We start from the raw sequence: 11,757 nt of genomic DNA on the forward strand, positions 1-11,757 counted from the left end.
GCTTGAAAAGGAACGTGGAGAACACAAAAGCAACTTTAGAATTGGCAAGGGCAGTTGGGTGAGTGAAATAGTGGACCTCACATGCATACAACCCTAAACCCCAAAAGATAAATAAATAAAAAACATTAGGTTTTCCAAAGAGCAAAAAGGGGTTTGTAGAAGTAAAGGGCAACCAACAATTTTGCCAAAAATTACATGGGGGTAGTTGAGATTAAGAGACAAGATAGTATCATAGTATCCAATGTCCAAATCCAATAGACAATTCTTGGTTTAGGGAGAAGAGACCCTTTGTGAAATTGGGTCATAAGCACTCCACCCCACAACACCCCACCCTTTTCATTATATTGTTTTCATTGGGGACACAAGTTTTTATATATAAACATAAATATACGTAAATATGTTGTTTTTATTGTTTGGGAGACTATCAAGTTGCTACAACAATTCAATTATTGCTTACTCTAATTGGAATTTTGGATTAGCTTTGGTTGGTGGGTTTTGGCTTATTGTGGATTGGGTTGGACATTGTATCATTGTTGGATGTTTTTCTCTCTCTCCATCATTTCCATAATTGAGCTACTTTAGTAGGAATTTTTTTTTTTGATTAGGTTACAAATATTTTACAATCATATGCAATGCAAAAATGATTTGAGTAATGAAAACCATGTGTTATTCATTAGATGTAGTTTATATGATTTATTTTTTTCATCGAGTTTAAATTAGTTTAAATCTCAAAAAAAAAAAAGTAATATACGATAATAAAGAATAATACAATAAATATTGTATTCAAGATTATCAAATATGAAATCATTACTTACATGTGATAGTTTCATTAATGGTCATTGGGATGATAGTATAAAAATAAAAATTAAAGACTAGATAATTTTCTGATAATGATTTCAAGGAAGGTAAGGTGGCAAAATAATTACTTGATGAATAAGTCTACGGATTTTATTAAGTCATCCATAAGTTGTTTCTTTTTTCAACTTCATACTAGCCGAAAAATTGAGTGCTTATCTTACTTCCTCCTATTAGTAGTCACATGATGACATTACTATAAGATTTTCTAAAGATAGAAGAAAAATAAACGAATGGTTGAAAAAAAGTTAGGCAAGAAGAAGAATAAATGTTTTTCAATTAAAAAAAAGTAAAATATAGAATTTATTTAATAGTTGTTTGGTAAACTAAATTGATAATTTAAAGTGATTTAATAATGTAATTTAAGTTATTAAATAAATTAAGTATATTTAGTAAAATAATTTAACGATATGACTTAAAATAAAAGACAATTTTAAGTAAATAAGTAAAAATATTTAATTTATTTTTAAGTCTACAATCTACTTTATTACTTTATGAGTTTCAATGTTACTTAACCTCCTTTACCTTAATTATAATTTATAAAAATAAATATATCAATTTGATATTTTAAAATATATTTTAAGTTTATCATAAAATATTAATACTTAAAATAAGAATTAAGTAATAAATTTTAAATTACTAATTTAATTATAATTTAAATTAAAATCAACTTAAACTATTAAATAATAAATACAATGTCTTAATCTAAAACTTTTTTTTTTCAACATTGTCAATCTTGAAACCACGTTAATGTGTGAAATGTGTCCTTCTATTAAGAATTTTCATTGAAAAATGGGTAAAGAAACTCATACCTCAAACATATAAATATTATCATAAATTTATATATATAAAAAATATATTTGGACATATTCAATAATCCATATGTATTTCATAAGGGTTTTTCTATCTATTTTTTACGAAATATCTTGAATAAAGAAATTATTCAACATTCAAGTATGATTTAGAGTTTATATAAATTACAAAAATAACTATTATTCATTTTATATGTTTTTTAAATTAATTTTATTATAAATTGAATGAGATATAATTAATAATGTTTATACATTATATTTAAACTAAGAGGACGTTTAGTAAAACTTAATACTTATTTTTTAATGATTTAAATTGACTTTAAATTAAATTATATTTAAGTTATTGACTTAAAACTTATTATTTAATTCTTACTTTAAATATTAAACTTGTTTAATAAAATTTATTTTAAATCATCAAATGGACGTATTTATTCTTATAATTATAATTAAAGCAAATAAGATCGAATAACAATGAAGGTTGTAGGATAGCAAAAAAAATCGTGAAAGTAATTATGACAAATAAAAATAAAAAAGTAAAATAAAGATATGAACTTAAAAATAAGTTAGTTATTTTTATTTATTATTTAAAGTTTTTTTTTTTTTTAACTTTAAAGCAAATCATTAAGTTATTTTATTGAGCATACTTAATTTGCATAATGAATTGATTTACCAAACATCCGTTAACACTAATCTCTTTCCCCAAATGGAGGAAATGAAATACAAGCAGTTCAATTATTATATTCATAACAAGTACCATACAGACACTTTTAACATATGCTGAGTAAGTAGGTTGACAGGACTCATTCTCTGGACAAATACCATGGAGTAACTTTTAGCCCTTCAATCCCTATATTTGCTTTGTTTGGTAGCCAGGAAAAATACAAAACAACCGGATTCAAAAGAAGCCACACAGAGGGAACCCTAGGCAAAATAGACAAGGAAGCCACCCAGAAAAAGAGACTAACATGCATGCTTTTCCCAAATGATCGGCGCCATTTGTGTATTAGAATCAGCCAAAAAACAACTATTAATGACTAGTATACAAGATTCACCAAACTCTGAAAATTGATCTGTAATATGATTAGACCAGGAAAAAAGTATATTGCAATGTTTTTTGTGAATTTTAAATGTTCTTTCTTTGTTTTTGTCTATGAACATATTGATTGAGTTACGAATAAATTGATCCCATACATCCATGATTAAACTTGAATGTTGTTGGAGATATGGATTTGGTTCTAGGATGCTATGATAGCAAAAAATAAAGGTGCTTTTCTTTTATGAAAATTTCATTTTTTGGAAAAGAAAATGGTCTACACTTGTTTTTTCTTATCATTTTTAATTGTGAAAATGTGAAAAATTATATTTTAACTTTTTCATCAATTTTGAAGGATTATTTTTAAAAAATATTGTTTAAAAGCATGTTGTCAAACTTTTTTTTTCTCTTTAAAAGGTAAAAATATTTTATCATTTTAGCTATAAGACCCTATTTGGATGACTTTTATAAGGCAAAAGCTCTTTTTGAAGCTTAGAAAAAGTCTTTGTATATGTTCAAATAATCTTTTTAAAAGAACATATGACTTTAAAAGGAACTTAGTATAGAAGCTAACAAAATGTTGTTTCTTGCAAAAGTTTTGTTTTAACTTATGTAGAAAGTTATTTCACATTTAATGAAACTTATATAACATCAATATCATATTTTAAAATTTATAGTTTTGATTGAGTTTAAGACGATAATGATAGTTACAAATAAAAGACTTATTCCACAACTGCTGCTTCCTATAGGAGTCCGAGTTGTGTCTTAGTCCAGCGTGACTATCACCCTCTTGGACAAACTATGAAGTAACTCTTATTAACTAACATTATTTTGATGCAAACCTTTAGACATATTCATCAAATTGGTTTTGGGGACCTAAATGAACCATACAACACATTTTATTACTATAATTCAAAGTTGAGTCGAATAAAGGTGCCAATAATTTGCATGAGCTAAATTTTTTAATATAATTGAATCTTTTAATTGGTTATAAATCCTTTGTAATACAAGACCCTTTTTGAATGACCTTTAATAAGCCAAAAGCTCTTTTTGAAGCTAATTGAGTAAAAGTTTTCGCATATGTCCAAATGATCTTTTTAAAAGAGCACATGACTTTAAAAGGGACTTAATATAAAAGCTAACAAAATGTTGTTTCTAGTAGAAGTTTTATTTTAACTTATGTAGAAAGTTATTTTATATTTAAGGAAACTTATATAGCATCAATATCATATTTTAAAAGTTATAGCTTTGATTGAATTTGCGATGATTTTGATTGAATTTTCGATGATAATGATAGTTGGAAATAAAAGACCAACTCTAAAATTGTTGCCTCCCATAGCAGTTTAGGTTGTGTCTCGATCCAAGTGTGACTGATCATCATCTCAAACTAGTTACGAAGTAGCTCGTATCAACTAACACTATTATGATGTGAACCTTTAGAGGTAATTCATTGAATTGGTTTTGGGACCTAAATGAACCATATGATACATTTTGCTATTATAATACAAAGTTGAACAAGATAAGGTGCCAATAATTTACATGAGGAGCTAAATTTTTTTAACATAATTGAAAGTTTTTAATTCACTATAATCCTTTCTTCTAGAAGACCCTATTCGAATGACCTTTAATAAGCCAAAAGCTCTTTTTGAAGCTAATTAAGTAAAAGTTTTCGCATATGTCCAAATGATAGAGCATATGACTTTAAAAAGAAGCTTAATACAGAAACTAACAAAATGTTGTTTCTTATAGAAGTTTTATTTTAGCTTATGTAAAAAGTTATTTTATATTTAATGAAACTTATAAAATATCAATATTATATTTTTAAAAATTTTAGCTTTGATTTAATTTGCAATGCTAATAATAGTTACAAATAAAAGACTTAATTACTCTAAATCAAACCTAAATGAACCATATGACACATTTTGCTACTATAATGCAAAGTCAAGTCTGATAAAGATGTCAATAATTTACATGAGGAACTAAATTTTTTAATATAACTGAAAGTTTTTAATTGAGGAAATCATATATTTATCTTACACATATAAGAGAATCAATTAAAGCTATATATATATATATATATATATATATATATATAAACTTTTCATTTTCATAAGGTTCTTTTTCATTACACTTAATTAATTTTACACTAATGTGATCTTATACGTGATAAATATAATTTACAACAATCTATCTAATTTTCTAGTCTTTTCTCTTTAAAAATAAAATAAAATACTTTTAAAGTTTAGTATCGTAAATGTCCAAATAATCTTTTTAAAAGAACATACCGTTTAAAAATAGTTTCATATAAAACTAATAAAATATTACTTTTATGAAAGTCTTATTTTAACTTTTATGGAAAGTTATTTCATATTTAACAAAATTTAGATTGTATCAATATTATATTTTAAAATTTTTAGCTTTGACTTGGGTTCCATTGCTAAATAGAATGCTGATAATTTACATATTGAAAGGTTTAAATTAGCCATATCATATGAAGAGTGAAATAATCAATCAATACTATCACTCATTTTTATATAAACTTTTCATTTTCACCAAGTTCTCATTTTTCAAAACAGCTAATTAATTTTATACTAATATTATCCTATACTTGGTAAATATATTCTTCCAAAATCTGCCTTAAAAAAAAAAGGATTTTAATCTAGATATTCCTAATATGTCATTGAATCTTTGCTATAGGGAAAGCTAAGAAGCCTCCTAGAAAAATATAGAAGTTAGTAATAAGTTATTCTTTTGAAGGGAAAGACAACCATGCATGCAAACAAGGAAACAATGCTAGATGGACTCATTCATGATGCCAACTCAATCCTACATTTATGTAATTTTTTTAATAATGTCCTTGTTATTAAGATTTGGAGAGTCTTTTCAAAATATTTTCTTTTGAGCCACGGAAAAATAATTTTTTATTTTGTTTTTATTAAGATATGGCAAGAGAAAATAGAACAAATGAGTTGCAAATGATTTTTCTTTCTTCCCAAACATGAGTACGATAAAAAGATAGAGTAGAGTGAACATTAATGACTAAAGAATATATATAGATGTATATATGATGTAGCAACAATCTTTGTTAAACCATGCTTCTACTTAATATTTCAAATGAGGTTTGATTGCCACTACCTCCATTTCATTTTTCATAGGCCATGTAATGATAGAGAGAGGAGAACAATATAGGAATTGATATATGATCCGACCCTGATTGGCATAAAGAATTGAGACATAAGGGACCAATTGTATGATGACAAAAAGTTGGTTCATTCTCACACCCCATTTTAAGCGCGTGAATATGTTTGGAAATTAAAATTTTTGTAATAAAAGTAACTGGTAATTTTATTTTAAAAATGGTTTCTATTTAAGTTCTGATAGAGGGGAGACCCACAAGCCATGTGGGCAGCTATGTTTTGAAAGTCCCAACTCCAATTGTTACTACTCATTTCTCCCTCATTTCTCCACCACCCTCCACAGTAATAAACATAGAAAGTAGAAAAAGAAAAGAAAAAAAAAAAATTGTAGTTGGAGAGGTTTGTGGTGTAAATTATTATGGGAACAAAGGATTTTTTTAAGAAAAGAAAATTGAATAGGAGACTCAGCCATCATTTATTGTGGGGGCATCTTAAAAAGGACAACTCAGAAAAGGGGAATACAAGAAGAAACCATTGCCCCCATCCACAATACAAATCCCCATATACCTTTTGTAGTTTTTCTACCATTACAACACAAAAACCTCTCTCTCTCTCACACACACATTTTTGGACATTATATACTATCATAATCATCATCATCATAATAACAATTATTTAAGGGAAGGGAGGGAGGGAGGGAGAGAGGGAGAGAAAAAATTGAAAGAGGGTGAGCATATGCTGGTGGGGTCATGCCCGCAAATCATCCCAAATGATGTGTTTGGAAGATTGGAAAAGCAAAGGGAATTTTTTTTTTAGGGCAAAGAGGGTGGTGAGAGAGGTAGGACTTTTATAGAGAAGGTGATTGGAAGCCCATTGACTCTCACTCCCTCTTTCCTTCACCATATTAGCCAAACTAAGGCATGGGTGTGTGAAAACCACTGCCCAATCACCAGAGGGGGTGGCAGTGAGAGGTGGGCACCACAGCACACCGTCGGGGCCCCGCCGGAGCGTGGGGTTCACGTGCTGAAAATTCGGGTGGTGGTCAGCTTTGTCACCAGCTTTATTAAGGGAAAAAAATTGAAAGTAGAGTGTGTCAGAGGACAGAGCAAGAGAACGTGCACTATTTGAAGCAGATCTGGATCCACTCAATCACCCGCACATACACACCCACCACCCACAAACGCTCTCGATAAGTTCAGAGGGAAGAGAGAAACTCAAGCTCTCAAAGCTGAGAGCTTTGCACTTCAGTATCCACCCACAAAGCCAAAACGCAGCGTAGTAGTAGCAGCAGGAGGAGAAGCAATTGATGATGATGGGTTTTGTGCAGCTGCTGCTGCTGCTGCAACCACTGCAAGCAGCCTAGAAAGAAGGCGGTGGTCTGGCTTTTTCTGAACAAGTGAGTCTGTGAATGCCCATCTTGGTAAGAGGAGAGAGACGATGAATGGGGCTGGTCACCACTGATCCCATCGTCAGAAGAGAGAACCCAGCACCAGATTTCATGGGCAAAAGCCGTACTGTCAAGCACAGATAGATAGATTGTTAGTCTTCGATTTGAATTTGGAAACAAGGTAGAGAGAGAGAGAAAGAAAGAAAGAAAGCAAACAAGGACAGATATAGAGAGAGAAAGAGTGAGCTGTTTTGCTATATTTTCTTTTAAGCTTTTTCACTTTCTCTTATATATACACATATATATTTATATTTTGTTTCTTCTCTATACAGAAATTCAACAACCATATTTTTTTCCTTTTTTTCTCCTTTGAGCAAAGCCAAAGAAACAACTCCCCTCGCCATCCTCTCCTTTTAATCCCCCACGAGAATACTCCTTTTTAACACTTTCTTTTCTTTTCTTTTCTTTTCCTTTTCCTTTTCTTGGGCTCTGCAGGAACGAGAGAGAGAAAAAGAACCACAATCACAACCCCCACTCACTGAAATCACAAAAGGGTTTTTCTCAGATAAGTCTGTTTTGGAGGGTTGGAGTGGAGTCTACTGCTACTACCAACCCCCATGGACGCTTATGAAGCTACCAGGATTGTCTTCTCCAGGATCCAGAACTTGGACCCTGAAAATGCCTCCAAAATCATGGGTCTCTTGCTGATTCAAGATCACGGTGAGAAGGAAATGATTCGCTTGGCGTTTGGCCCCGAAGCTCTGGTTCACTCCGTTATTCTCAAGGCTAGGAAGGAGCTTGGGATCTCATCTAACACTCCTTCTACGCCTTCGACGCCCTCCTCTCCTTCTCCCTTTCTCTCTAACAACCCACTTTCTCAGTCCAGGCAAACGTCTTTCTCTTCTACCTCTTCGCGTCTTCTTGGTGCCGGAGGCCTAAATCTTCCGTCTCCACTAGCAATCCCGAACCCTTCGTCTTCAGCTTCCTCTTTTTCCGTTTTCAGCGATTTTCAGCCTCAAGATGATTTGATAAGTCCCAATTCTGGTGCTATTCCATACACGAATAGCAACGGAATTAATGGAGTAGCGGTTGGGTCGTCGTCTTCTGCCATGAATTCTTCTTCTTCTCCGTTCTATGGAGGCAACGATTTGATAGATGAGTTTCAGCTTCAGGACCAGCTCTCGTTTTTGAACGATGGGTCACCGACTCTGGGCCCGAAGAACCCAGATTTATTCTACTCGCAGCAGGAGTTGGCTTCGAGCCCTGGCGGAGGAAGCGGCGGCGACGCCATGGGTTTTCCTTCGTACGGCTGGGGAGCGGCAGCAAACGGCCTTCCCCACAGACGTAGTTGCAGCGTGAGCGACATTTGCTTGGCCTCCGACGACCCGGCTTCTGGGTTTGGGTGGAAGCCGTGCCTCTACTTCGCTAGAGGCTACTGCAAGAACGGCACCAGTTGTAGGTTCCTTCACGGCGGCGACTCCGCCTCCGTAGTGGGTTCGGAGGGCGCAGCCATGGTGGGGTCCCCCAGCAAAATTGAGATGATGGAGCAGTGCCATGAGCTACTCAGATCCAAGTCTGCTCAGCAGCAAAGGTTGGCTGCTGCCTCTCAGATCATGGCTTCAGCTTCTTTTCCTTACTCAGCTAAATGCATGAACTTTCTTCTGCAGCAGCAGCAGACCGATTCTCAGAGGTTTGCATAGTTCTCAAGTGAAGTTTTTAGCTTTTGGGTCATTTCCTTGTATTCATTTCTCGACTTTCCATTCTTCCAGGGCTGCCGCAGCACTGATGATGGGCGATGATATGCACAAGTTCGGGCGATCTCGGCTCGAGAGGGGCGAATTCATGAATGGTGGAGCGGGAATGGTGAACCCGGGTTCGAGGCAGATCTACTTGACTTTCCCAGCTGATAGTACTTTTAGAGAGGAAGACGTGTCCAATTACTTCAGGTTTTGACCACAATTTTCATGAATTGTTTCTTGGTTTTGTGCAATTGAATTGTGGGAAGTTGAGAGCTTTCGGTTGGTTTCTAAATCGCTGTTTTGTTTTGTTGTTGAAGCATTTTCGGTCCAGTTCAAGATGTGAGGATCCCATATCAGCAGAAGAGGATGTTCGGGTTTGTAACCTTCGTTTATCCAGAGACAGTGAAGCTCATTTTGGCTAAAGGGAACCCTCATTTTGTTTGTGATGCTCGGGTTCTGGTTAAGCCCTATAAGGAGAAGGGCAAAGTCCCGGACAAGTACAGGCACTCTCTTCTGCTCTCCCTCTAAATGCCTTGGTTTTTTTGGTGCATCTTGCAGAGTAGCTGATGGTAATTTTTGGTTTCAGGAAGCAGCAGCAACAGCAGCAGCAGGTGGAGAGAGGGGAGTTCTCAGCATGTAGTACTCCTACTGGACTAGATTCAAGAGACCCATATGATCTCCAGCTGGGTATGTAAATACAAACGCTACAGTACTGTGGTCGGGGTATTATTATTACATTGTATGATACATAAAATTATGTATCAGTCAGTCAATGAACTGACTTTTGTGGGTGTCTGTCTATGCATTCAGGAGCTAGGATGTTCTACAATACTCAGGACATGTTGTGGAGGAGGAAATTGGAGGAGCAAGCTGATTTGCAGCAAGCAATTGAGCTCCAAGGTCGAAGACTCATGGGCCTGCAACTTCTTGATGTGAAGAAGCAACAGCACCACCGTGCTCTTTCCACCGGTGCCCCCATCCCCTCTCCTACCCACTCACCCAGCTTCTTCAATCAGCCACTCATTCTACCTTCAGATCGCAGCAGTCCAGAAGCTCCGGAAGGTATATATTTGAGTGGGTTGCTTGTTGAATTCATGCCTAACTGAGCTTTATACTTTGTTGAAAATTGGAAATGATTTGTACTCCTTTGTTGCAGAGAACTGTTCTAGCCCAGCAACTGCCATTCCCGTGAATGCTGTTGCTGCTGAGCAGCAGCAGCAGACAGTGACTACTGCTGCAGAGAAAGAGTTTACAGGAATTGATGAAAATGGCAATGGCACTGGCAAGGAGAGCTCCCATAATGAAGACAGTGATTTGCCAGAAAGGTATGGAACCTTTTGCGTTTAGATTACTAAAAAGGCTACTCAGAATAGCATAAAACGCCATACTTTTGCTTGGATTTGCGTTGAGTTTCTATTTTTAGTCCAATTTATATTCTCATTTTTTTTTCTAATCAATTGCAGCTTGGAGCACAACCTCCCCGATAGTCCCTTTGCATCTCCGACCAAAGGTGCCGGAGAATACCTATCTACCTTCTCCAATGCCTCCAGCGAGGTTGAGAAGAACACCACCGTCTCAGGTTCTCCCGCTGTTAACGGTAACTTGATCACCTCATCTTTGCTTCCGGCCACTTCTACGCTTGACATGGCTTCCTTCAAATCGTGTTACTTCCAAATGCCCAGGCAATTCTCATCTCTATCATGTATTATTCTATCTTTTAGTAGCAGCAGTTGTATGAATATCTGTAATTCAGCTTTGTACCTTTACAATTTTCAGGTTCTCCTCTGGTCATGGGGCCATTGGAATGTAGGTTGGATGCAGCGGGCCAAGGTGCTCGCTTGTGATTAGCTTCCTAAGCTCAGGTAAATGATTTTGATTTTTCCTCTTCCTCAGAATCTATTTTGTTTCCTTGGCAAACATACAACTTGCGATTTGTTTGGTTTTTTTAATGAAGTTGGTTGCTGTGTTTTGGCTGTTTTGTTCAATATTACAGGAAGATTGAGAAGTATAACCAAACGGATCCCACATCAGACACGATCTGTAGAGAATCACCATCACCACCGCCCGACACCTCCACCACCACCACCACCACCACCGCCATTATCATCAATACTATACTACTTACTACCATACAAATGCATACGTAAAAGGCAGTAAAGGAAGTGGGTCAGCCATTTCTCTCTTTGTTGTACTATTTCTATCTCTCTCATTTCTGTAGTAGAAGTTGGACCACAGGAAACAGAAACACAGAAAATCATAACAGTCAATGTGTAGTAGTAACTCTTTGGGACTGTAATTTCTCCCCCTTCCCTTTCACCATTCATGGCTTGCCCATGATAAAAGAAGATACAAAAACCCACATGTAGTCATGTTAGTCCGTGTTATTAGGAGTATCAAAAAATCTTTGTACAGAAGAGAAGCAGAAGCAGATGATGAAGAAGAGGCAAAAGAGGTGAAAGGAAGTATAACTACCAGACTGATTTGATACCCATAAAGAGGAATTGAAGTAAAAGGCCTGAAGGGAAGGGTGTGAAGGTAAGAGAGTCACAGCTCAGTTTCAGTGCAAAAAAAATGGGATTTTCTTCCATTGTTAGTTGCTGTTTATTGTTGGTGTTATACACAGTATCAACTATTAGAATTATCAGACAGAAAGATGGAAAAAAAAAAAGGTTAAAAGAAAGCAAAAAAAAAGAGTTTTTTTTTCCTTTTCTTTTTTTTTTAATCTGATTTATAGCTCTCTCGCTCGCTCTCCGACGATGCCTTTAATTTTAGAAGAATTTGTCTCCTTGTTGCA

General features: G+C 34.6%; 1 protein-coding gene across 5 annotated transcripts; it reads left to right on the top strand.

The window, feature by feature from the left end:
- The first annotated feature begins 6,293 nt into the window (after positions 1–6,293).
- On the top strand, positions 6,294–11,757 carry LOC100251683 (zinc finger CCCH domain-containing protein 53). 5 transcript variants are annotated; one of them, XR_009467288.1, is made up of 10 exons: positions 6,294–7,465; positions 7,720–8,914; positions 8,994–9,170; positions 9,281–9,466; positions 9,550–9,650; positions 9,774–10,025; positions 10,120–10,288; positions 10,427–10,645; positions 10,740–10,825; positions 10,957–11,757. XR_009467288.1 is itself a non-coding variant. In XM_059741480.1 (9 exons), exons 2-9 carry the CDS (start codon positions 7,842–7,844, stop codon positions 10,771–10,773), a joined length of 2,211 nt encoding a protein of 736 aa, XP_059597463.1. In that variant the 5' UTR covers positions 6,294–7,465; positions 7,720–7,841; the 3' UTR covers positions 10,774–11,757. The 5 variants fall into 5 exon arrangements, 3 of the variants coding, with proteins under 3 accessions (XP_059597463.1, XP_059597461.1, XP_059597462.1); XR_009467289.1 differs by having other exon boundaries at positions 9,281–9,460; XM_059741480.1 differs by having other exon boundaries at positions 10,740–11,757.

This window comes from Vitis vinifera, chromosome 13 (genome assembly GCF_030704535.1).
Source record: "Vitis vinifera cultivar Pinot Noir 40024 chromosome 13, ASM3070453v1".
NCBI classification, from domain to species: Eukaryota; Viridiplantae; Streptophyta; class Magnoliopsida; order Vitales; family Vitaceae; genus Vitis; species Vitis vinifera.